Source organism: Bombina bombina, chromosome 11, assembly GCF_027579735.1.
Source record: "Bombina bombina isolate aBomBom1 chromosome 11, aBomBom1.pri, whole genome shotgun sequence".
Classification (NCBI taxonomy): domain Eukaryota; kingdom Metazoa; phylum Chordata; class Amphibia; order Anura; family Bombinatoridae; genus Bombina; species Bombina bombina.
Window position 1 is genome coordinate 33445844 of NC_069509.1, and position 24701 is coordinate 33470544.

The following is a 24701-nucleotide window of genomic DNA, read 5'->3' on the forward strand; positions in this document are numbered from 1 at the left end:
AGCATCAAATTTTGTTTTTAACCATGTTAAATAGTGCTCTTTCATATGCACAGTAGACATTTTTAGAATTGACTGTCCCTTTGAGATTTCAATGCACACCGTAGACCATCTGGCCACACCCTTTATCAATGTGACCACGCCCACAACCTGCCCTAACCCAACCCATAACTTATAGCAACTCTGGGCTAGAAGTGGGGTGGTATATTGCATTTTCGTGATTGCGATAACTCTAATAGAGTTAATATTTTTACGCTAGTCGGGTTGCGCTCGTATTACAAGGTAAATAAACTTATTTTGCTAAAGCGGTAACCCGACAAGTGCAAAAATCTGAACATCGAATATCGCGTGCGCATTCATGTATTCCCCCATAGATGTCAAAGGAGAAAAAAGTGGAAAGAAAAACACCCAACTATCACGCAAACACTATATAGCATTTTCACAATTGCGCTATCCCAACAAGAAATATTCCAATGTTCTTAACATAAAGGAATATGTTCTATTTTTTCATAATTAAATATTTCTACATATATCTGATGATTTATAAAACAAATATATATGTATATGATTATATATAGGTATAGATATATACTGATATATATAAGAATATCTATTTATAAATAATGATGTCGCGAAGAGTTCCCGGCGAACATAGCATGTTTGCGTTCGCCGCGGCGGGTGAACATATGCGATGTTCGATCCGCCCCCTATTCGTCATCATTGAGTAAACTTTGACCCTGTATCTCACAGTCTGCAGACACATTCCAGCCAATCAGCAGCAGACCCTCCCTCCCAGACCCTCCCAGCTCCTGGACAGCAGCCATTTTAGATTCATTCGGAAGCTGTTAGTGAGAGGAGGGACAGTGTAGCTGCTGGTGATTTAATAGGGAAATTGATAGCTAGGCTAGTGTATTCAGTGTCCACTACAGTCCTGAAGGACTCATCTGATCTCTGCTGTAAGGACAGCACCCCAAAAAGCCCTTTTTAGGGCTAGAACATCATTTTATTTTATTTTTTTTCCTGTGTAATCTAATTGCAGTTGCCTGCCTGCCAAGCCACTTGCCCAGTGCCACCACTCATATCTGGTGTAACAGTAGTGTACATTTAAAAAAAAAACTTTTTTGACTGTGAAACATCAGTCTGCTAGTGTAATCTAATTGCAGTTGCCTGCCTGCCAGCGTGTGTGCCAGGCTCACAGCTTATACTGCGTCCACTTGCCCAGTGCCACCACTCATATCTGGTGTAACAGTAGTGTAAACTTTAAAAAAAAAAAAACTTTTTTGACTGTGAAACATCAGTCTGCCAGTGTAATCTAATTGCAGTTGCCTGCCTGCCAGCGTGTGTGCCAGGCTCACAGTGTATACTGTGCCCACTTGCCCAGTGGCCCCACTCATATCTGGTGTAACAGTAGTGTAAACTTTAAAAAAAAAAAAACTTTTTTGACTGTGAAACATCAGTCTGCTTGTGTAATCTAATTTCAGTTGCCTGCCTGCCAGCATGTGTGCCAGGCTCACAGCGTATATACTGTGCCCACTTTCCCAGTGCCACCACTCATATCTGGTGTAACAGTAGTGTAAATTTAAAAACAAAAAACTTTTTGGACTGTGAAACATCAGTCTGCTTTTTTGTGTCAGGCTCACAGCTTATACTGTGCCCACTTGCCCAGTGCCACCACTCATATCTTGTTTAATAGTAGTGTAAGTGTACATTTAAAAACCAAAAAATGTTTTTGGACATGAGTAGCTCGGCATCCAACCTTGTGCAAATGGGGTCTTTCATGCTGTCGTGCCTGTTGAGTGACCCTCGTATAAAAAAGCTGAAGGAGAACGACCTGTACTGGGTGTCCACGCTACTAGACCCCCGGTATAAGCATAAAGTGCCTGAAATGTTACAGAATTACCGCAAGTTGGAAAGGATGCAGCAGTTCCAAAATAAATTAAAAAGTATGCTTTACACAGCATATAAGGGTCATGTCACAGCACAACGGGAATCTAACAGGGGAAGAGGTGAAACTAATCCTACGACTCCCACGACCACGCCAGCAAGGACAGGACGCTTTACAGACGTGTTGTTGATGGAGGACATGCAGAGCTTTTTAACCCCTATGCATCGCCACAGCCCTTCGGGGTCCACCCTCAGAGAATGACTCGACCGACAGGTAGCAGACTACCTCGCCTTAACTGCAGATCTCAACACTCTGAGGAGCGATGAACCCCTTGACTACTGGGTGTGCAGGCTTGACCTGTGGCCTGAGCTATCCCAATTTGCGATAGAACTTCTGGGCTGCCCTGCTTCAAGTGTCCTGTCAGAAAGGACCTTCAGTGCAGCAGGAGGTATTGTCACTGAGAAGAGAAGTCGCCTAGGTCAAAAAAGTCTAGATTACCTCACCTTTATTAAGATGAATGAGGGATGGATCCCGAAGGGACTGACATATGGGCGATACATTCGAGTAAAAAAGGCCTGATGAGATGAGCTGCCTTGGGCTAAAAATGGTCCACACGGTGCTGTATTTTATCTTCGAATGCCGGATGACTTGCGTGACCTATCCACCACAAACTAGGGTTCAAGCCGCAATGTTTTAGGGCACTTTCTGCCTGGGAAACAAACATCAATTTTTCTGGCCGCTGCTACAGCAGCGGCTGCAACAATACCTAATTTTTCAGGCTTGTGTACATACCTAATTTTTCTGGCCTCTGGTGCAGCACTGTGGCTTCAAAAACCAAACCAATAACAAAGGCACATAACAGGGATTAAACTGATAGGAATAGTACTACTTAACACACCACTCCTATCTTGTGGCACATTAGATTGCACGCGCAGTGCCCCAAATTTGAAGTAGGAGGACCGACCAAGCATCTTTTTTCATCTCCCGGTTCCTAAAATAATCCATGCCATATACACGTCCCCTGATAGGGGACGGAACAGGGATTAAACTGATAGGAATAGTACTACTTAACACACCTTATAATAACGCAGAGAGAGGCAACGCAGAGAGTGGAGTCTGAAGAAGAGGAGTCAGAGGAGGAAGGTGGCTTTGAGGAGGTGGAAGACCAAACACAGCAGGCGTCCCAGGGGGCTTGTTGTCACCTTTCGGGACCTTTGGTGTTGTACGTGGCTGGGTGGAGGAAGAGACCTTCAATGACATCAGTAAGGACAAGGAACGGGACATGGCTAGCTTGGTATCCAACCTTGTGCAAATGAGGAGTTTGCGTTTGTGCAATTGGACTGTTTGCGGTGGGTTAAACGGGGAGTTTGGTCTGTTACTGTGAAGCGGGCGTAACCCTTACACTACCTGATCGATACAACATCATACCTGATGTTTTAAAGCACATTATTCCAAACAATTTAGGAATGTTAGGTGATTTATGCCCTTTATGGATTAAAACCAGACTCTGCATCAACTATGTAATTTTCCGTGGGAGTTTTGCCATGGATCCCCCTCCGGCATGCCACAGTCCAGGTGTTAGTCCCCTTGAAACAACTTTTCCATCACTATTGTGGCCAGAAAGAGTCCCTGTGGGTTTTAAAATTCGCCTGCCTATTGAAGTCAATGGGGGTTCGCCCGGTTCGCCCGTTCGTGAACTTTTGCGGACGTTCGCCGTTCGCGAATGTAAAATTTTAAGTTTGCGACATCACTATTTATTAGATGTTGTTATTATAAGTGTAACTGTACTATGTAATGTATTTATTAGATGTTGTTATTATAAGTGTAACTGTACTTTGTAATGTATTTTTGAAGTGTTTTGTGACACTTTTTAGTTTCTTAAAACAGTTAACCAGAACTCTGAGATCGCTGTAGCAATTGTAGCTCAACTTGTAATATCAGCGCAATTAAAATTGCTCGCTTAAACACAATATCACTTGCGCAAAAACGTTTGCGCCTCACTTGTTATCTAGCCCTCTGTGTTTGGGTCACCAAGACTTTGCCCCTGGCATTCTAAAGACATCTGACTGAAAATGTTGGGAGTTATGTAGTCAGGAGGGATCCTTATTGAATTTCTGCTGCCCCCTAGTGCTGCCTTTGTGTATTGTTGCACTGTGCCTTTGTGTATTGTTGCTTCAAGGCTAAAGTAATCATATAGAATAGATGCTTATTTGCAGCTACTGTATGACAGAAATAAATAGGGTTAAATAATAGCTTGTGCAGTCGCCTATCATACAGCAATGCATAAAATGACTGCTGGGTGTCCCCATAATGACACAGTACGTTTGCTAGTGACAGCAGAGGTCTGATGGTTTGTTTTGTGTCTTTCAGTGAAATATGAGCCGTGTCTGAACCCCGGAGTCCCAGAGAATGGTTATCAGACCCTCTATAAGCATCACTATCAGGCGGGTGAGGCATTACGCTTCTTCTGCTATGAGGGCTTTGAACTGATAGGAGAAGTCACCATCACCTGTGTTCCTGGGCACCCGTCCCAATGGACTAGCCAACCCCCTCTGTGCAAAGGTAAGTGGGTCATAGAGCCCTGGCACATGTCCCTACCAATGACCACACAGAGATCAGCTGATAAACTCTACTAGTGCTTTATAGCACCAACATACTGTCACTTCCATTTCCATTTAATGAAAAATGCTGCCAGGCTGCCATGTGCTGAAAATACAGTGAGACAGAGCAGAGCCCCTGCATCCTGTATATACAAATGCCCCTGCAACCTGAATATACAAATGCCTCTGAATCCTGTATATACAAATGCCCCTGCAACCTGAATATACAAATGCCTCTGAATCCTGTATATACAAATGCACCTGCAACCTGAATATACAAATGCCCCTGCATCCTGTATATACAAATGCCCCTGCAACCTGAATATACAAATGCCCCTGCATCCTGTATATACAAATGCCCCTGCAACCTGAATATACAAATGCCTCTGAATCCTGTATATACAAATGCCCCTGCAACCTGAATATACAAATGCCTCTGAATCCTGTATATACAAATGCCCCTGCATTAGGGAGTGCCCGGGCACATCTGGCAGAGCTCTGCAACCTGTATATACAAATGCCCCTGCATTAGGGAGTGCCCGGGCACATCTGGCAGAGCTCTACAACCTGTATATACAAATGCCCCTGCATCCTGTATATACAAATGCCCCTGTAACCTGTATATACAAATGCCCCTGCAACCTGAATATACAAATGCCTCTGCATCCTGTATATACAAATGCCCCTGGATCCTGTATATACAAATGCCCCTGCAACCTGTATATACAAATGCCCCTGCATTAGCTAGTGCCAGGGCACATCTGACAGAGCCGTGCAACCTGTATATAGAAATGCCCCAGCAACCTGTATATACAAATGCCCCAGCAACCTGTATATGCAAATGCCCCTGCATCCTGTATATACAAATGCCCCTGTAACCTGTATATACAAATGCCACTGCATCCTGTATATAGAAATGCCCCAGCATCCTGTATATACAAATGCCCCTGCATCCTGTATATACAAATGCCCCTGCAACCTGTATATAGAAATGCCCCTGCATCCTGTATATACAAATGCCCCTGCATCCTGTATATACAAATGCCCCTGCAACTTGAATATAGAAATGCCCCTGCATCCTGTATATACAAATGCCCCTGCAACCTGTATATACAAATGCCCCAGCAACCTGTATATGCAAATGCCCCTGCATCCTGTATATACAAATGCCACTGCATCCTGTATATAGAAATGCCCCAGCATCCTGTATATACAAATGCCCCTGCATCCTGTATATACAAATGCCCCTGCAACCTGTATATAGAAATGCCCCTGCATCCTGTATATACAAATGCCCCTGCATCCTGTATATACAAATGCCCCTGCAACTTGAATATAGAAATGCCCCTGCATCCTGTATATACAAATGCCCCTGCAACCTGTATATACAAATGCCCCTGCAACTTGTATATAGAAATGCCCCTGCATCCTGTATATACAAATGCCCCTGTAACCTGTATATACAAATGCCCCTGCAACCTGTATATACAAATGCCCCTGTAACCTGTATATGCAAATGCCCCTGCAACCTGTATATACAAATGCCCCTGTAACCTGTATATACAAATAAAAAAGAGAGTCAGTAGCACCTCTAGGCTAACTTTCCAGATATGATAATATAAATAGATATAATATATAGAGAGTGAAACAATGCGATTAAAATCAAATCTCCTAAAAATAATCTATCAAATTAAATATTCTATTAAATTAAGAACCCAGGTTAGCATAATAAAAAATGCAAATAGTACAGTTCATAAAGCATTCACACGAAACTGATATCTTCTCGGGATATAACAAATAACTATAAAAAACATTTATAAAATACATTAATAATTTAATAACATTAATAATAATACAAACAATTAATACACCGGTGTATTGATAATAACTTGTAACTTTGTAACTCTGTATATACAAATGCCCCTGCATAAGGAAGTGCCCGGGCACATCTGGCAGAGCACTGCAACCTGTATATAGAAATGCCCCTGCAACCTGTATATAGAAATGCACCTGCAACCTGTATATACAAATGCCCCTGCGACCTGTATATACAAATGCACCTGCAACCTGTATATACAAATGCCCCTGCAAACTGTATATACAAATGCACCTGCATCCTGTATATACAAAAGTCCCTGCAACCTGTATATACAAAAGTCCCTGCAACCTGTATATACAAATACCCCTGCAACCTGTATATACAAATGCCCCTGCATCCTGTATATACAAATGCCCCTGTAACCTGTATATACAAATGCCCCTGTAACCTGTATATACAAATGCCCCTGTAACCTGTATATACAAATGCCCCTGCATGAGGAAGTGCCCGGGCAGATCTGGCAGAGCCCTGCAACCTGTATATACAAATGTCCCTGCATCCTGTATATACAAATGTCCCTGCAACCTGCATATACAAATGCCCTTGCAACCTGTATATACAAATTCCCCTGCATCCTGTATATACAAATGCCCCGTAACATGTATATACAAATGCACCTGCAACCTGTATATACAAATGACCCTGTAACCTGTATATACAAATGTCACTGCATCCTGTATTTACAAATGCCCCTGCAACCTGTATATACAAGTTCACCTGCAACTTGTATATACAAGTTCACCTGCAACCTGTATATACAAGTTCACCTGCAACCTGTATATATAAATTCCCCTGTAACCTGTATATACAAATTCCCCTGCATCCTATATATACAAATGCCCCTGCAACTTGTATATACAAATGCCCCTGCAACTTGTATATACAAATGCCCCTGCAACTTGTATATACAAATGCCCCTGCAACCTGCATATACAAATGCACCTGCATCCTGTATATACAAATGCCCCTGCATCCTGTATATACAAATGCACCTGCAACCTGTATATACAAATGCACCTGCAACCTGTATATACAAATGCACCTGCAACCTCTATATACAAATGCCCCTGCAACCTGTATATAGAAATGCCCCTGCATCCTGTATATACAAATGCCCCTGCAACCTGTATATACAAATGCTTCTGCAACCTGTATATATAAATGCCCTTGTAACCTGTATATACAAATGCCCCTGCATCCTGTATATACAAATGCACCTGTAACCTGTATATACAAATGCACCTGTAACCTGTATATTCAAATGCCCCTGCAACCTGTATATGCAAATGCCCCTGCAACCTTTTTATACAAATGCCCCTGCAACCTGTATATACAAATGCTTCTGCAACCTGTATATATAAATGCCCTTGTAACCTGTATATACAAATGCCCCTGCATCCTGTATATACAAATGCCCCTGCATCCTGTATATACAAATGCACCTGTAACCTGTATATACAAATGCACCTGTAACCTGTATATACAAATGCACCTGCAACCTGTATTTACAAATGCCCCTGTATCCTGTATATTCAAATGCCCCTGCAACCTGTATATGCAAATGCCCCTGCAACCTTTTTATACAAATGCCCCTGCAACCTTTTTATACAAATGCCCCTGCAACCTGTATATACAAATGCCCCTGCATCCTGTATATACAAATGTACCTGCAACCTTTTATATAGAAATGCCCCTGCATCTTGTATATACAAATGCCCCTACAACCTGTATATATACACATGCCCCTGCATCCTGTATATGCAAATGCCCCTGCATCCTGTATATACAAATACCCCTGCAACCTGTATATACAAATGCCCCTGCATCCTGTATATACAAATGCCCCTGCAACCTTTATATACAAATGCCCCTGTAACCTGTATATACAAATGCCCCTGCAACCTGTATATACAAATCCCCCTGCATCCTGTATATACAAATGCACCTGTAACCTGTATATACAAATGCCCCTGCAACCTGTAAATGCAAATGCCCCTGCAACCTGTATATGCAAATGCCCCTGCAACCTGTATATACAAATGCCCCTGCATCCTGTATATACAAATGTACCTGCAACCTTTTATATAGAAATGCCCCTGCATCTTGTATATACAAATGCCCCTACAACCTGTATATACACATGCCCCTGCATCCTGTATATACAAATGCCCCTGCAACCTGTATATACAAATGCCCCTGCATCCTGTATATACAAATGCCCCTGCAACCTTTATATACAAATGCCCCTGTAACCTGTATATACAAATGCCCCTGCAACCTGTATATACAAATCCTCCTGCATCCTGTATATACAAATGCCACTTCATCCTGTATATATAAATGCCCCTGCAACCTTTTTATACAAATGCCCCTGCAACCTTTTTATACAAATGCCCCTGTAACCTGTATATACAAATGCCCCTGCATCCTGTATATACAAATGCCCCTGCATCCTGTATATACAAATGCCCCTGCAACCTGTATATACAAATGCCCCTGCAACCTGTATATACAAATGCCCCTGCATCCTGTATATACAAATGCCCCTGCATCCTGTATATACAAATGCCCCTGCAACCTTTATATACAAATGCCCCTGTAACCTGTATATACAAATGCCCCTGCAACCTGTATATACAAATCCTCCTGCATCCTATATATACAAATGCCACTTCATCCTGTATATATAAATGCCCCTGCAACCTTTTTATACAAATGCCCCTGCAACCTTTTTATACAAATGCCCCTGTAACCTGTATATACAAATGCACCTGTAACCTGTATATACAAATGCACCTGCAACCTTTATATACAAATGCCCCTGTAACCTTTATATACAAATGCACCTGTAACCTGTATATACAAATGCCCCTGTAACCTGTATATACAAATGCCCCTGTAACCTGTATATACAAATGCCCCTGTATATACAAATGCATGAGGGAGTGCCTGGGCACATCTATGCTTAGGACTAGGGGGCAGTTTCCAGTGTGTAAATAGATAAGTTATTTTGTATATAATGCTGGCCACAGACAGAGCATACAGTATAAATAGTTTCCAATTTACTTCTATTATCAAATGAGCTTTGCTCTCATGGTATTCTTTGTTGAAGTGATACCTAGGTAGCATCTGTAGCTACATGGCAGAAAATAGTGCTGCCCTCTAGTGCTCTTGTAAATGAATAACATTCTTACAAAACTGCTGCCATATAGGGCTCCAGAGTCCAGGCACGTGCACTCTCCTGAGCTTACTTCTCAGCTTTTCAACAAAAGATACCAAGAGAACCAAGAACATTTGATAATAGAGGTAAATTAGAAAATTGCTGCTCTATATGAATAATGAAAGAAAGATGTGGGTTTCATGTCCCTTTAACAAAAAAAAATTGTCATTGACCCTATGACTGCAGATTTGCACTGTGATTGAACTACTAAAAAAAACATAATTGTCCCATACAGCTGTGACAAGGGACAAAGACAAATAAAAACACACTGATTGGGTCTTTTTGTCTTGCAGTTGCCTATGAGGAGCTTCTGGATGACAGAAAGTTGGAAGGTCTAAGTTGGCCCTTGTTGTGATGTCACTTCCTGTATACACTTGCTCTCCATTGATATCATCTTCATTGCTGTTGCGTCACCAGATCCTGTTGTCCATGACATTACATCATTTCCTGTTATGTTCCTACCACTTCATTTGTTCCATGAAACTTCACTTTCTGCTACCAAACATCACTGCTTCACGTCTCCAGGCATCATTATCCTTCATTACTACATCATTTCTGAGGTTTGTGGTCATTGTGCCATTTTATCTGCCTCTATAAAAGACAAACAGAGTTCCAATTGGCTAATGTAGTTTTCCATTTTCTTTCTTTTGTAGTCACCCAGACAACAGACCCCTCCCACCAAATGGAAGGCGGGAATATCGCACTGGCCATCTTCCTGCCAATCATTCTGGTCATCCTGCTGATTGGTGGAATTTACATCTATTATACAAAGTGAGTTTGCTGTAATAATAGTGTAACTGGTTCAATAGCAAGTGGCAATGTATAGATTTAATATAATAGTACTGTTCAAAATAAATTATAATTTAATATATATTAAAGGGACAGTCTACACCAGAATTGTTATTGTTTTAAAAGATAGATAATCCCTTTATTACCCATTCCCCAGTTTTGCATAACCAACACTGCTATATTAATATACTTTTAACCTCTGTGATTATCTTGTATCTAAGCCTATGCAAACTGCCCCTTTATTTCAGTTCTTTTGACAGACTTGCAGTTTAGCCAATCAGTGCCTGCTCCCAGATAACTTCACGTGCATGAGCACAGTGTTATCTATATGAAACACGTAAACTAACACCCTCTAGTGGTGAAAAACTGTTAAAATGCATTCTGAAAAGAGGTGGCCTTCAAGGTCTAAGAAATTAGCATATGAACCTCCTAGGTTAAGCTTTCAACTAAGAATATCAAGAGAACAAAGCAAAATTGGTGATAAAAGTAAATTGGAAAATTGTTTAAAATTACATGCCCTATCTGAATCATGAAAGTTTATTTTGGACTAGACTGTCCCTTTAATATATAATATATATTTATTTTGGCCCATTTTCCTGTAATAAATATCTGTAAATTGTGGATTTGCAGCCCAGAAAACGTAAAGAGCATATGGCAACATTATAAATCAGTAAATTATTGCCCCTGTATATATCCCTAATTTGAAGTTTGTTATCTTAAAATTTCTGCTGAACCCAAAAAATGGTGATTTTGCTAACACAATCTCAAGACTCAAGTCTGGATTGGTTCCCCCAAATAAGGAAAGATGTGGGTGAAGTTAAAAAATAAAAAATAATAGCAGCAAACAAGGTGTTAACGTGTTATAATATAGTTCAGACTCTGCCGATATGTTAAACTATATGAAGAGTGCAGGAAAATGTTGTACTTACAAGGTGTTTACTGTCCCTTTAATGCTCTGACATGCATGATATGAATGTAAAATCTAAACTATAAGTGTACAAACTGCAAATACATAAATACAAAAGAATCTAGGTTATGTCTCCCAGTCCCAAGCACTAAGTATAAAATAAAACATAAAGTACCTTTTAGTGTTTATTCTCTTCTGTTCCTTAATTTCTAAAAAATATCAAGATCTGGTTCAGAAAACAATTTATTTATCTGCTAATTTATCCTTTATAAGAGAGTTCACAGGAACAGGTCCTGCTGGGTGTGCACGTTCAGCGATGACAATCACATGTTGTAGAATAAAGCTACCTATAGTCGTGCTTCTAGTAATCTCACAGAGCTGTTTGTGTTTATTCATTTGTAGGTTTCAGGGGAAATCCCTTTTTGGATTCTCATTCCCAGCCTCTCACTCATATAGTCCAATCACCGTGGAGTCCGATTTCAACAACCCATTGTATGAGGCCGGGGTAAGTGTGAGACCGAGGGGCAGGGAAAAGCTGGTACTGACACTGTGAGGGGGCTCTCTCTATATTGGATAGTGGCTCCCACTGTGTGAGTGAGGGAATGCAACTTTCATGTAATGGGGTAATGGATGGCACTGCCACTCTGAGGGAGAGTTGACACTGTCATGTAATAGGATAGAGGCTGGTACTTCCACTGTATGATGGGCCCTGCTTTTTCATAAAATTAGGTAGAGGTTGGCATTGCTACTGTATGAAGGGAGGGGCCTGAAACTGGCATTTAATAGGGAAGGTCTGGTATTGTCGCTATAGGGGATAGAGGTTTGCATTGGTAGGGGCGCTGGCATTGTCACTATAGGGGATAGAGCCTTGCACTGACAGTAGGGGCTGGCATTGTTGTTATAGGGGATAGAGGCTAGCACTGCTAGGGCGGCTGGCATTGTTGCTATGGGGATAGAGGCTGGCACTGCTAGTTTGGGGCTGGCCTTGTTGCTGTAGGGCAGTGATGGAGAACCTTGGCACTCCAGCTGTTTCAGAACTACAATTCCCTTGATGCTTAGGCTCTATAAAGTTCAGTAAAGCATCATGGGAAATGTAGTTCTGAAACAGCTGGAGTGTTGCTATAGGGGATAAAGGCTGGCACTGATAGGAGGGGCTGACATTGTTGCTATAGGGGATAGAGGTTGGCACTGATAGGGGGCTGACATTGTTGCTAAATACGGTAGAGCCTGGCACTGTTGCTGTGTGATCACCTGTGTGAGACAAAACTGAAAATGAGTAAAAATGGTCCTGTATACGGTTAAACCATATAGGACTTGTGATGTGCCATTGATTCCATGTAACTTGCTGAGAACAGAACAAGAGAATGTATCTTTGGTGAAATGGGGAGAAGCGCATCAGTGAATGTTTGTAGAGAGATTTAAATTGTGGTTTCAGTTACCTGGCATTTCTGAGGAGTAGGAGAAACACTAATATAATTGTTTGCATTTTCTTGTCCTGTATAAAACTACTTTAATGCTTGTGGAGTTATTTCCCTGACTACCAATAGAGCTGCGGCGCTACCATAATCTTGTTACATTATGTTTAACTCTCAAGATAACAGCACCGGTAACAAACTCTTATTTTACAATATTGAATTCCCTTTCATGTTCTTTTGGTTCCTCCACTGGTGGCTTTGAGCTTTAGGGAGGTGGGCAATGGACACTTTATCATGGCGTTCTCTGTAGGGTAGGCACTGCCAGTGTACATGCTTTGGCCAGCTTGGTATTGCAACCGTTCTGCATAGTAACATTTTCTTTTCTTTCTAGGACACAAGGGAGTATGAGGTTTCGATCTGATGTCATTTCAGTCTGGAGGCCGTTTGGGGCAGAGGGGGGTGGGGAGATACACAGGGGTTATACGATTATACACAGAATGGGGGTTCTTTATTTACAGATCATCACCACAAGCTGCACAGTCCCCTCATCTTGCGACCTTTCACCCCTTGCTATGTGACTTTTCACCTTTGTAACTGTCATTTGTGCCAAAGTAATACTACAAATGTCTGTGCTCCAGAGAGGCCTGCAGAGCGTTGTGCCATCACCCCCCCACCAGAGACCTGCAGGGCTTCCCGTCATTAATCCTCCCCTTTGCCAGAGACCCATAGGGCTCTATTCCATTGGCACCTCCTCTTCCAGAAAGGACTGGAGCAAATAGCTCAGCTGCAAAGACCATCACATTTTTGCTATCTAGCTGCATCTGTTCTCACCTTTTGCGGGAGATAAAAAAAAAAAATGGCCGCCAAGCTGCAGCTTCTAGTAGCACAATGGGGGTAGAAATGTCTATATCTCCCATAACGCCTGTCTACATCACTCCCAACTCCGCTTCTCAAACTGGCTTTATTTTCAGGCAATAAATAGCAATCTTTCTTAGAAAATGAAACATTTTCTCTGTTACAAGAACGGCTTCCCTGCTACACCATGTCTCTTCCTATAGGGAACTTTATAACCCTCTGTCACAGGGATGTCCTAACACTACCTCTATTGTCAGGTGGTGAACACAAAATGGAGTCTCTCACATGGTTTCTGATAATGGTTATATGACTAAGAAATATCACAACCATTTTTATCTGGCAGTGAGGGTTGGGTCAGCGAAAATGGGAGAGAATTCTTAGAGTGCACAATTTGGCATGACTAGAGAGCTGGAGAACTTCCGATTGGCTTTGGCTGCAACTTAACTCCCACAAGATTTGCTTCTTTTTTTTTTAAATTTAATGTGAATTTAACTTTTAATTTATTTCACTGCAACTGTTTGTGACCCTGTCTGATTTCTATTAAACCCTTTTTGTTTAATAACTCTCCTTGTCTGGTTAATTGCAAACTTGCCTCAATAATGATGAATCCCTCAATGTTTTTAGGGTCTTCATTTCTGTGCCTATCCAGAAAATGAGATTGTAGGAGTCTACATACAAGGTAGGTTTTCTTATTATCTGAGCTTAGGAGTCGCCACAGTTGAGGAAGTTAGATAGCAGAAGAGTAGCAAAACATTTATGGTCTGATCCTAAGCATGTTACCGAAGTTCACCTGTGTAGACCTCATTGGCATCTATAGCTTGCTTTTTTTTTTTTTTTAAATGGCAAAAAATAAAATCGTCTTGGTTGTGTCTTGTGAGGAAGTGAAACATGTCAGGAACTGGACAAAGTTTAGATTTGGGCAACAAAAATTAGTTATAATAGAGTCATGTGACCTCCAGGCAAAATGCACGAGGAGATGGTGTGATAACTTGTCAACAGTTCATTTGGGGTGTAGGGAATAAAGGTGTCCAGAAGGAGGTTTTGGAGGAGTTAAGGACCATTAAACTTGACATCTCAACAACACATACAATGTTTCATTATTTTGCAGCCTTTTACTGTAAAATACCTCTAAAAATGGTGCTTGTTTGACTCTCCCATGGAGGCTTGGGTTAATACCTTTAGGCAATTTATGTGAGCTTTTGTTTACTTTTCCTTCCCTAAGCTTCTATGGTGTCACATGCTTTTAAAAGGTGGATTATCAGTTTTGCATCAACAATCACAATAGGCAAACAATTATTTGCAATAGTAACCAAGGGGACAGGCTTCCTCTGGCTGCACATGTGCAAACAGAGTTTGTGCTATATCAGATTAAGTGAATACAAGAGGGCAGGCTACCCCAGTCTGCACATGTGTAAACAGAGTTTGTGCTATATCCGATTAGTTTGTGATTGTTAGCAATGGTTCTTTTGTTCTGGGGGACAGGGAAATCAATGAAAAGAATAAACAAAATAGAAATCAATGAAAAGAATAAACAAAATATTCTAATTTTACAAAATAAAGCTGCAGTTTTTATTGCAAAATTATTCTTATATATAAAAGTTCATAATTGTGTAGTTTACAGTTTGTGTTTAATGTCTCTAAGGTTTAGATTAAGAGAAGACAGGACAAGAGACAAGAAAGAGTGGCACAAGCGAGCAAGAAGGTTATGTCATGTGCAAGGTGGTAAAAGCAGGTGCCTTCCGTATACAGATGATGCTGAACATTAGTAAAGAGCCAAGAGAGATGTAGATTGAAAAGAGAAGGGGACCAAGAGTAATGCCTTAAGACACCCTAACAGTGGTAAAGGGGTAGAAGATATGCCAGGAGGGGACACTAAAGCTATGGTTAGAGATGGAACACAAAGAGGACTGTCACAAATGCCATAGCACTGACTGGTTTGGAGAAGGTGGTCACTCGTTAACAAGTAGCAATGGCTACAGACAGAGCAAGAAGGTTCAACAGGTAGTAATGGCTTTAGATGTGGTTGAGTAAGAGTATTTATAGGAACCAATATGAAGACAGATGGGCTTATAACTAGTGCAAGGGTGACAGGTGTAAGGAAAAAGTGATTTAGGCAAATGGTTGATAAAATGAATATGAAGACAGAACCATAAAGTTATTCTGTGGGTAGATAAAGGAAACAAACCCATATAGTGCTATTATAAGGTTTAAAATAATTGTCCTGGATTTGCTATATTGAATAGTGCCTATTGGAACCAGGTTTTTGGTCAGAAGCACCTATGTTAAGCTGAGTGCTGTGCCTGCCTGGCTTTGTCCCAGTGCGATTTAGGTTCTTTCCTGCAAGCTCTGAGCCCTGTGTAACAATGACTAATTAGGATGTGCAATTCAGACTAGGTTTTGAAACAAATGCCAAATATGGCCGCCGCCAGACTTATTCGGCTATTTTAGGAGCAGGATTTCTTCTTGTGAAAGTGCAACAGACTATGATCTGGATTTCCATCTTCGTGTTGTGCTGTCACAGGTGAAATCCAGCAAAGAAAATAGCTGAATGGAGCTGGCAGCGGCCGGATTCAGCATTTGTTTCATAACTTATAGTCTGAATTGCACATCCCTGACTGCAATGTTATATCACATCATAAAACATGTTGAAAACTTTGCATATACTAAAATGGCTAATTTAGTAAAAATAGTTTGCATAACAAAATTGTCAAGGTATATGTGAAGATTAATATATATATTATTATATATTTGGCTATCAGCACCAAATGATTAATTCATTTATAAGACTGATTGAGATAACTTAAGTTGTTTTAAAGGGAACATCAGTTTCATTGCCTGGATTACAGGGATCCCATACAATGAGTGGGGACGGGGTGTCTGGGATCTTTCTTTGAGGCATAATGAGATGCTCACAATTTCAAGGAAATTGAAATTAGCATGGGCCTGCTAATTACCCCTGAAAATCAGATACACATCTATGCTAGCTAAACAGAAAATATGTTGTATTGTAACTTTAAAATTCACTGAAAATATAACTGGTATAATGTTTCTTGTAGAAAGAATGTGTAATCTACTGTTTTTTTTTTTTTAAAAAAGAGTTGCTCAAATGAATATATATATTCAGATAACATTAAATGCATGCCTCAAACTGGATTGAAAATATATATATATATATATATATATATATATATATATATATATATATATATATATATATATATATATATATATATATATATATATGGGAGATACATTCAAATTTGTAATAGATTAAATGGCAATTGTGATAATCCCATTTTTGAAATATATATATAACATGTTTTTCTGTATTCCAGATGGGGCTAGAAGATGCTAAATATAGGATGGGATGACCTGGGTCATGTCATATGGTTATACACTAAAGGTTTATGAAACTTTAAATACATCTCTTGAAATATAGTGAGAGGATGTATGGAAGTCACTTTGATGTGATATGACTACAAAATATTGATGTTTGATATCAAATTGTAAATTTTCTGTTATGCTAAATTAAATATAAATGCTAGCAAGAGAAATTTATGAATGCAATCATTTAAAGTATGTTAAATAATCATTATATAGGGAGATATTTAAAATATAGCAAAAATGAATATTAGGACTGTATAGTTGTTTGTCTGCTGCACCCGATGGCCAAAATCCAGTATTACAGCCAGAAGGCCTTTGGCTGTTAAAAATGAAATTTCCCAGGGCCAATCCGATAAGACCTCCCAGGTGACCAATGTATGATCAGTTTCCGAAGGGCCAATCCATACGCAGATCTGTAGGGCCTCCCATATTGTTTCATCAATGATTATAACATATATAAGCTAAATGCAAGAGGAGGAGAGGACATGCTGCTGACCTTTACTGATAACTGATTGCTGGGCATTTAAAATACAGTTATTATAAGCAAAGCTGGGCTACCTTTTCTCATTGATTGCAAAATATACTTATTTGTCTTCTGAGATGAAACAAGAAGTTTTTGGAAACTGACTTATCAATTTGGTCATTATTTTGGTAAAGTATATGAGGTTGTTAAACATAGGTAAACATTTAAAACAAACATTCATTGTTGCTGTAAGTAATAGATTAAAGAGAGCAGTTTGTATTTTAGCTTACATTCATAGTCTGTATTTTAAAACATATCTTTAATGCTAAGTAGTTTATCTTTGCAAATAGATTTATAACTCAGAATTGGTCTTAATTGTAGATAACTAAGAATTTATTTCAGCTTAGATAAATGGGCATTTAAACTGACTGTTTACATTAAGAATATATGTACTTTTAGTGTCCTAATTAGAATTGTATTATAATCAATTGTAGCTATATAGCTGATTGTACTGTTTGAATGTTAGTTTATATCTTGGTCTCATTGTGATATTTTAAATCCAACTCTGATTTGGGAGGTTATTGTTTATAAGGCTAGTTATAAAGTGACAATTTGGTTTGATTTGTCAAGAGTATAGCATATTATAATAATTTAAACACTATATAGTTTGACTCATATTCTGGTCCCTACAAATATATTTCAATGTGTTTATAAATATTAACTAATAAAAATAATTCCAGAATTTATATTAATTTTATGGTTTTTGGTATATGCACATTTTATTGGGGTTTAGTTTAAAGGATAATTATTAAATATATTGTGTTCTAACCCAGCCATATACTGACAAAATTGTTTAAAAATTGCTGGCAAGTATCTTAAAATAATTTTCAAAAATAAGCAAAATTTGTTACATAACCATGCTGTCTGGAGTATTCTGATCCACCCCCCATCAGTGTTTAGCATAAAAAACAAAGGCATTGTATTTTAACTGAGTTCCCAGCAGCTTATTTGCTTCTAGGGATGCTCCAGCAGATAATGAGAGTTAAAGTCTTGCATTCTACCATACCAAAAGGTGGGTATAGATACAGCCATAGAAGGAATTGTGTGAGGGGGAGTTAGAGCTGTACAATTCAGAAACTTAAAAGAAAGGGTTAATGGCAAGGCACTGGAGTATAAATTTGCAGGTAAATTAAAGCACATATTTTGTCTCTATCCAAACTTGTTTTATGTCCCTTTTAATTACAATTCTTTCTGTTCCAGAGTAAGCTGAGGGTTGGGACATAGGAGAGGGGGGGGGGATATGTGCACAGAGGAGGTGAATTGCCAACATAATACAAGAGAAAGCATAAAAGAAAGCGCTGCAAAATTTATTGGCACTCTACAAATAACTGATCAAAGGAAGAAATGCAAATACCACACCAGAGATGCATGAAAATATATATTGTGCTGCATAAATAAAACATTTACAATCATATTACAAAGATTAAAAACAGAATTACAAATATGTAAATGAACCTAAAAAGTTGGTTGGGAAATACATGGGATATGTACATAGATATCCATAAGCGCTCGCTTTGTTTGTGGACCTATAAAGGGACCAACCCAGGACTACACAGTGTCAGTACCTTGCTGGGACACAGTCCATCCGTAACTTTAAACTTTCATGATTCAGATAGTGCACAAAAAAACTTCCAATGCATCTTATCAAATGAGAGCATACACAGGTAGGTTCAGGAATGTACACATCTTTAGCACTATATGGTAGCAGTGTCTAATATAAGAGTGCTATACATATAGTACTCAAGACACATGCACACTCCTGAGATACCACAGTATCTCAGTAAGTCACAAAGCCAACAACAGATATTTTTCTTTTTACAAGTACACTATTTGAATCAGGAAAGTTATTAACCCCTTAAGCAGCATTTCCCAAATGCCATCCTCACAAGTATATATGTGATTTTAGGTGCTTGCTTGGCTGCTCATTGCTGCTATCACTAACTCACCTGTGCTTGCAGGTAGGTACGCTACTGAAATCTGGCCTATTATGTGATAACTTGAGGACCTAGTGGTGTATAGGCATACAATTAGGCACATGCCAGTTTTATATATGAATGCCTTTGGGCATATGGTGCTGGTAATTGTGATGCTCAAGTCTGTCCCAAGACCTCAGTATTGGTGCAGATCTTATGTTTAGGAACTCCTCTGAAAAATGTGAACAACTTTACTGTGGCAGTGATAGGCAGATGGCATCAACAGACCACAGTACTTAATTGAATACATATTGCAGCCAGTTTAAGGATAATAAAACATTCACTGGTGTCTTAAATTGGCTTCTAGTGCCTGTTCCTCTATTGAAGGGTGACCATTATGTACTCTATAACTTACTGATGAGCGGGAGGTATGAATTACCATGACCTAATCCAGTGCACTTCCTCTAGTTGGTAAGTAAAAAGACGGTCAGGTAATTGTTATTCGTTAGTCAACTGGGCATTTTTTTAAATTGCTTAGATAAAATCTTGGGAAGAAAAATGAGGACATGGACCAATGAGATCTCGACTTAAAGGAATAGTCTAGTCAAAATTAAACTTTCACGATTCAGATAGAGCAGGAATTTTAAGCAACTTTCTAATTTACTCCTATTATCAATTTTTCTTCGTTCTCTTGGTATCGATTTGAAAAAGCAAGAATGTAAGCTTAGGAGCCGGCCAATCTTTGGTTCAGCACCTGGTTGCAGTTGATTGGTGTCTAAATGTAGCCACCAATCAGCAAGCGCTACTCAGGTGCTGATCTAAAAATGGGCCGGCTCTTAAGCTTAAATTCTTGCTTTTCCAAATAAAGATAAGAGAACAAAGAAAAATAGGAGTGAATTAGAAAGTTGCTTAAAATTGCTACTCTATCAATTCTGAAAGTTTAATTTTGACTTGACTATTCCTTTAAACTAGGGTAGCAATGTGTGCAGCTCTTTTATGAAGTCAAGAAAAAAGCTTTGCAAAAATAACGGTCAAAGTCAACCCTCGTTTTTGCAAAGCTTTTTCTGCACTTTGTAAAAAGATAAAATTACAGAACAGTGAATTCAGAACCTGCCTTACTCTAAGATGGGGAAGGTATCTACAGAACAGGAAGTGAGATGTCACCTGGCTCATTGGATCAATCACATTGGCAAGAAGGATCAACCCCATTCTAGATAATGCCAGGTCCAAGTGCTGCTCCTATTTATAGATCCGCTTTGTCAATTTGATATTTGTCATATGTTTTCATTTTTATAAATCTCATCACAACCCATAAGAGCTTAACAAATAAACGCTTTATTTGTAGTTCTAAAACCGGTATAAAAACTTTACAAAGAGGATCTTAAACTGGAGAAGCACCTTCCCACTATAACAAAATACATTTGCATTGGCTGTATGAAAAATCTAGGGGACTGGGAGCTAGCTGCACTCCTGCTTTCCAAGTGGAGAGTGAACAACAGTGGGGCACATGGATCCTAAAACTTTATCAGAATCAACCTGCCCTGATGCCATCTTCAAAAGGAGTTCGTCCACCTGCAAAAGGAAAAAATGCATGAGAAGCCAAAAACCTGACCATCCTGTCCCAGCCCACAGTGAATACAGAAAGTAAAGAGTAAACAAAGAATTGTGCTGTGTGTGATCAGTAGTTTTGTAGACTTCATCAGATTGTGAAGTACTTGTTAGAAGCCACAAACTGATTCTCATGCCCCACTATAGCAGCTTAAGATTTAAATTTAATGCAGTGAATCTATAATACGAAAAACATCCATAACTCGCACTAATTAACGTCACTGTATGTATATACACACGACTGTGCAAATGCTGAAAAAATGCTGTAAAGAAAGAGGCTTTCAAATATAGAAAAGTCCATTGTTTTTAAATTAACAAAATGTAAAGTGAACGAACAGAAGAAAAATCTAAATCAAATCAATATTTGATTTCTTCTGGGTACAGAAAGGATTTTGTAGATACTGTATATAGTCAGGTACATGATTAAACCATTGTACCAAACAAGTGCTATTAATCTCAATTTAATATTTAGGCTGAAACAGAAACAACTGTGTAGGAAGAATAATACTGGGGGGGGAGACAGCATAACCCTTCTAACAAGGAGCTGGACTAGGAGTGGAGCGCTATATCACTCGCACTTTCAATTCGCTAGAAGCTTTTAACGTGCCTATTACAAGTTGAAAGCAAAACGTTTTTGCACAAGCACTAACCAGATGCGCATAAAGCCGAACTTCAAATATCGCAACCGCATTAACATTCCCACATAGACTTCAATAAAGTGTGAATTGTGGGAAAAAAACATAATTTATGTAAGAACTTACCTGATAAATTCATTTCTTTCATATTAGCAAGAGTCCATGAGCTAGTGACGTATGGGATATACATTCCTACCAGGAGGGGCAAAGTTTCCCAAACCTCAAAATGCCTATAAATACACCCCTCACCACACCCACAATTCAGTTTAACGAATAGCCAAGAAGTGGGGTGATAAAAAAGTGCGAAAGCATATAAAATAAGGAATTGGAATAATTGTGCTTTATACAAAATCATAACCACCACAAAAAAAGGGCGGGCCTCATGGACTCTTGCTAATATGAAAGAAATGAATTTATCAGGTAAGTTCTTACATAAATTATGTTTTCTTTCATGTAATTAGCAAGAGTCCATGAGCTAGTGACGTATGGGATAATGACTACCCAAGATGTGGATCTTTCCACACAAGAGTCACTAGAGAGGGAGGGATAAAATAAAGACAGCCAATTCCTGCTGAAAATAATCCACACCCAAAATAAAGTTTAACGAAAAATATAAGCAGAAGATTCAAACTGAAACCGCTGCCTGAAGTACTTTTCTACCAAAAACTGCTTCAGAAGAAGAAAATACATCAAAATGGTAGAATTTAGTAAAAGTATGCAAAGAGGACCAAGTTGCTGCTTTGCAGATCTGGTCAACCGAAGCTTCATTCCTAAACGCCCAGGAAGTAGAAACTGACCTAGTAGAATGAGCTGTAATTCTCTGAGGCGGAGTTTTACCCGACTCAACATAGGCAAGATGAATTAAAGATTTCAACCAAGATGCCAAAGAAATGGCAGAAGCTTTCTGGCCTTTTCTAGAACCGGAAAAGATAACAAATAGACTAGAAGTCTTACGGAAAGATTTCGTAGCTTCAACATAATATTTCAAAGCTCTAACAACATCCAAAGAATGCAACGATTTCTCCTTAGAATTCTTAGGATTAGGACATAATGAAGGAACCACAATTTCTCTACTAATGTTGTTGGAATTCACAACTTTAGGTAAAAATTCAAAAGAAGTTCGCAACACCGCCTTATCCTGATGAAAAATCAGAAAAGGAGACTCACAAGAAAGAGCAGATAATTCAGAAACTCTTCTGGCAGAAGAGATGGCCAAAAGGAACAAAACTTTCCAAGAAAGTAATTTAATGTCCAATGAATGCATAGGTTCAAACGGAGGAGCTTGAAGAGCCCCCAGAACCAAATTCAAACTCCAAGGAGGAGAAATTGACTTAATGACAGGTTTTATACGAACCAAAGCTTGTACAAAACAATGAATATCAGGAAGAATAGCAATCTTTCTGTGAAAAAGAACAGAAAGAGCAGAGATTTGTCCTTTCAAAGAACTTGCGGACAAACCCTTATCTAAACCATCCTGAAGAAATTGTAAAATTCTCGGTATTCTAAAAGAATGCCAGGAAAAATGATGAGAAAGACACCAAGAAATATAAGTCTTCCAGACTCTATAATATATCTCACGAGATACAGATTTACGAGCCTGTAACATAGTATTAATCACAGAGTCAGAGAAACCTCTTTGACCAAGAATCAAGCGTTCAATCTCCATACCTTTAAATTTAAGGATTTCAGATCCTGATGGAAAAAAGGACCTTGTGACAGAAGGTCTGGTCTTAACGGAAGAGTCCACGGTTGGCAAGAGGCCATCCGGACAAGATCCGCATACCAAAACCTGTGAGGCCATGCCGGAGCTACCAGCAGAACAAACGAGCATTCCTTCAGAATCTTGGAGATTACTCTTGGAAGAAGAACTAGAGGCGGAAAGATATAGGCAGGATGATACTTCCAAGGAAGTGATAATGCATCCACTGCCTCCGCCTGAGGATCCCGGGATCTGGACAGATACCTGGGAAGTTTCTTGTTTAGATGGGACGCCATCAGATCTATTTCTGGAAGTTCCCACATTTGAACAATCTGTAGAAATACCTCTGGGTGAAGAGACCATTCGCCCGGATGCAACGTTTGGCGACTGAGATAATCCGCTTCCCAATTGTCTACACCTGGGATATGAACCGCAGAGATTAGACAGGAGCTGGATTCCGCCCAAACCAAAATTCGAGATACTTCTTTCATAGCCAGAGGACTGTGAGTCCCTCCTTGATGATTGATGTATGCCACAGTTGTGACATTGTCTGTCTGAAAACAAATGAACGATTCTCTCTTCAGAAGAGGCCAAAACTGAAGAGCTCTGAAAATTGCACGGAGTTCCAAAATATTGATCGGTAATCTCACCTCCTGAGATTCCTTGTGCCGTCAGAGATCCCCACACAGCTCCCCAACCTGTGAGACTTGCATCTGTTGAAATTACAGTCCAGGTCGGAAGCACAAAAGAAGCCCCCTGAATTAAACGATGGTGATCTGTCCACCATGTTAGAGAGTGTCGAACAATCGGTTTTAAAGATATTAATTGAGATATCTTCGTGTAATCCTTGCACCATTGCTTCAGCATACAGAGCTGAAGAGGTCGCATGTGAAAACGAGCAAAGGGGATCGCGTCCGATGCAGCAGTCATAAGACCTAGAATTTCCATGCATAAGGCTACCGAAGGGAATGATTGTGACTGAAGGTTTCGACAAGCTGCAATCAATTTTAGACGTCTCTTGTCTGTTGAAGACAGAGTCATGGACACTGAATCCATCTGGAAACCCAGAAAGGTTACCCTTGTCTGAGGAATCAAAGAACTTTTTGGTAAATTGATCCTCCAACCATGATCTTGAAGAAACAACACAAGTCGATTCGTATGAGATTCTGCTAAATGTAAAGACTGAGCAAGTACCAAGATATCGTCCAAATAAGGAAATACCACAATACCCTGTTCTCTGATTACAGACAGAAGGGCACCGAGAACCTTTGTAAAAATTCTTGGAGCTGTAGCTAGGCCAAACGGCAGAGCCACAAACTGGTAATGCTTGTCCAGAAACGAGAATCTCAGGAACTGATAATGATCTGGATGAATCGGAATATGCAGATATGC

The 24701-nt window shown here is 39.6% G+C and overlaps 2 protein-coding genes across 2 annotated transcripts in view; one reads left to right on the plus strand and one right to left on the minus strand.

Annotated features, from left to right (window-relative positions):
- Positions 1-14029, plus strand: part of SEZ6L2 (seizure related 6 homolog like 2) — a 165414-nt gene extending 151385 nt beyond the window's left edge. Inside the window, exons 18-22 of the mRNA XM_053694166.1 lie at positions 4253-4444; positions 9875-9913; positions 10235-10352; positions 11680-11782; positions 13084-14029. Coding sequence (XP_053550141.1) covers positions 4253-4444; positions 9875-9913; positions 10235-10352; positions 11680-11782; positions 13084-13113 — 482 coding nt within the window. The 3' untranslated portion in view covers positions 13114-14029. The remainder of the gene's footprint in view (positions 1-4252; positions 4445-9874; positions 9914-10234; positions 10353-11679; positions 11783-13083) is intronic.
- Positions 14030-20825: 6796 nt separating this feature from the next.
- Positions 20826-24701, minus strand: part of LOC128641630 (uncharacterized) — an 18099-nt gene continuing 14223 nt past the window's right edge. The window contains exon 8 of the mRNA XM_053694167.1: positions 20826-20939. Coding sequence (XP_053550142.1) covers positions 20826-20939 — 114 coding nt within the window. The remainder of the gene's footprint in view (positions 20940-24701) is intronic.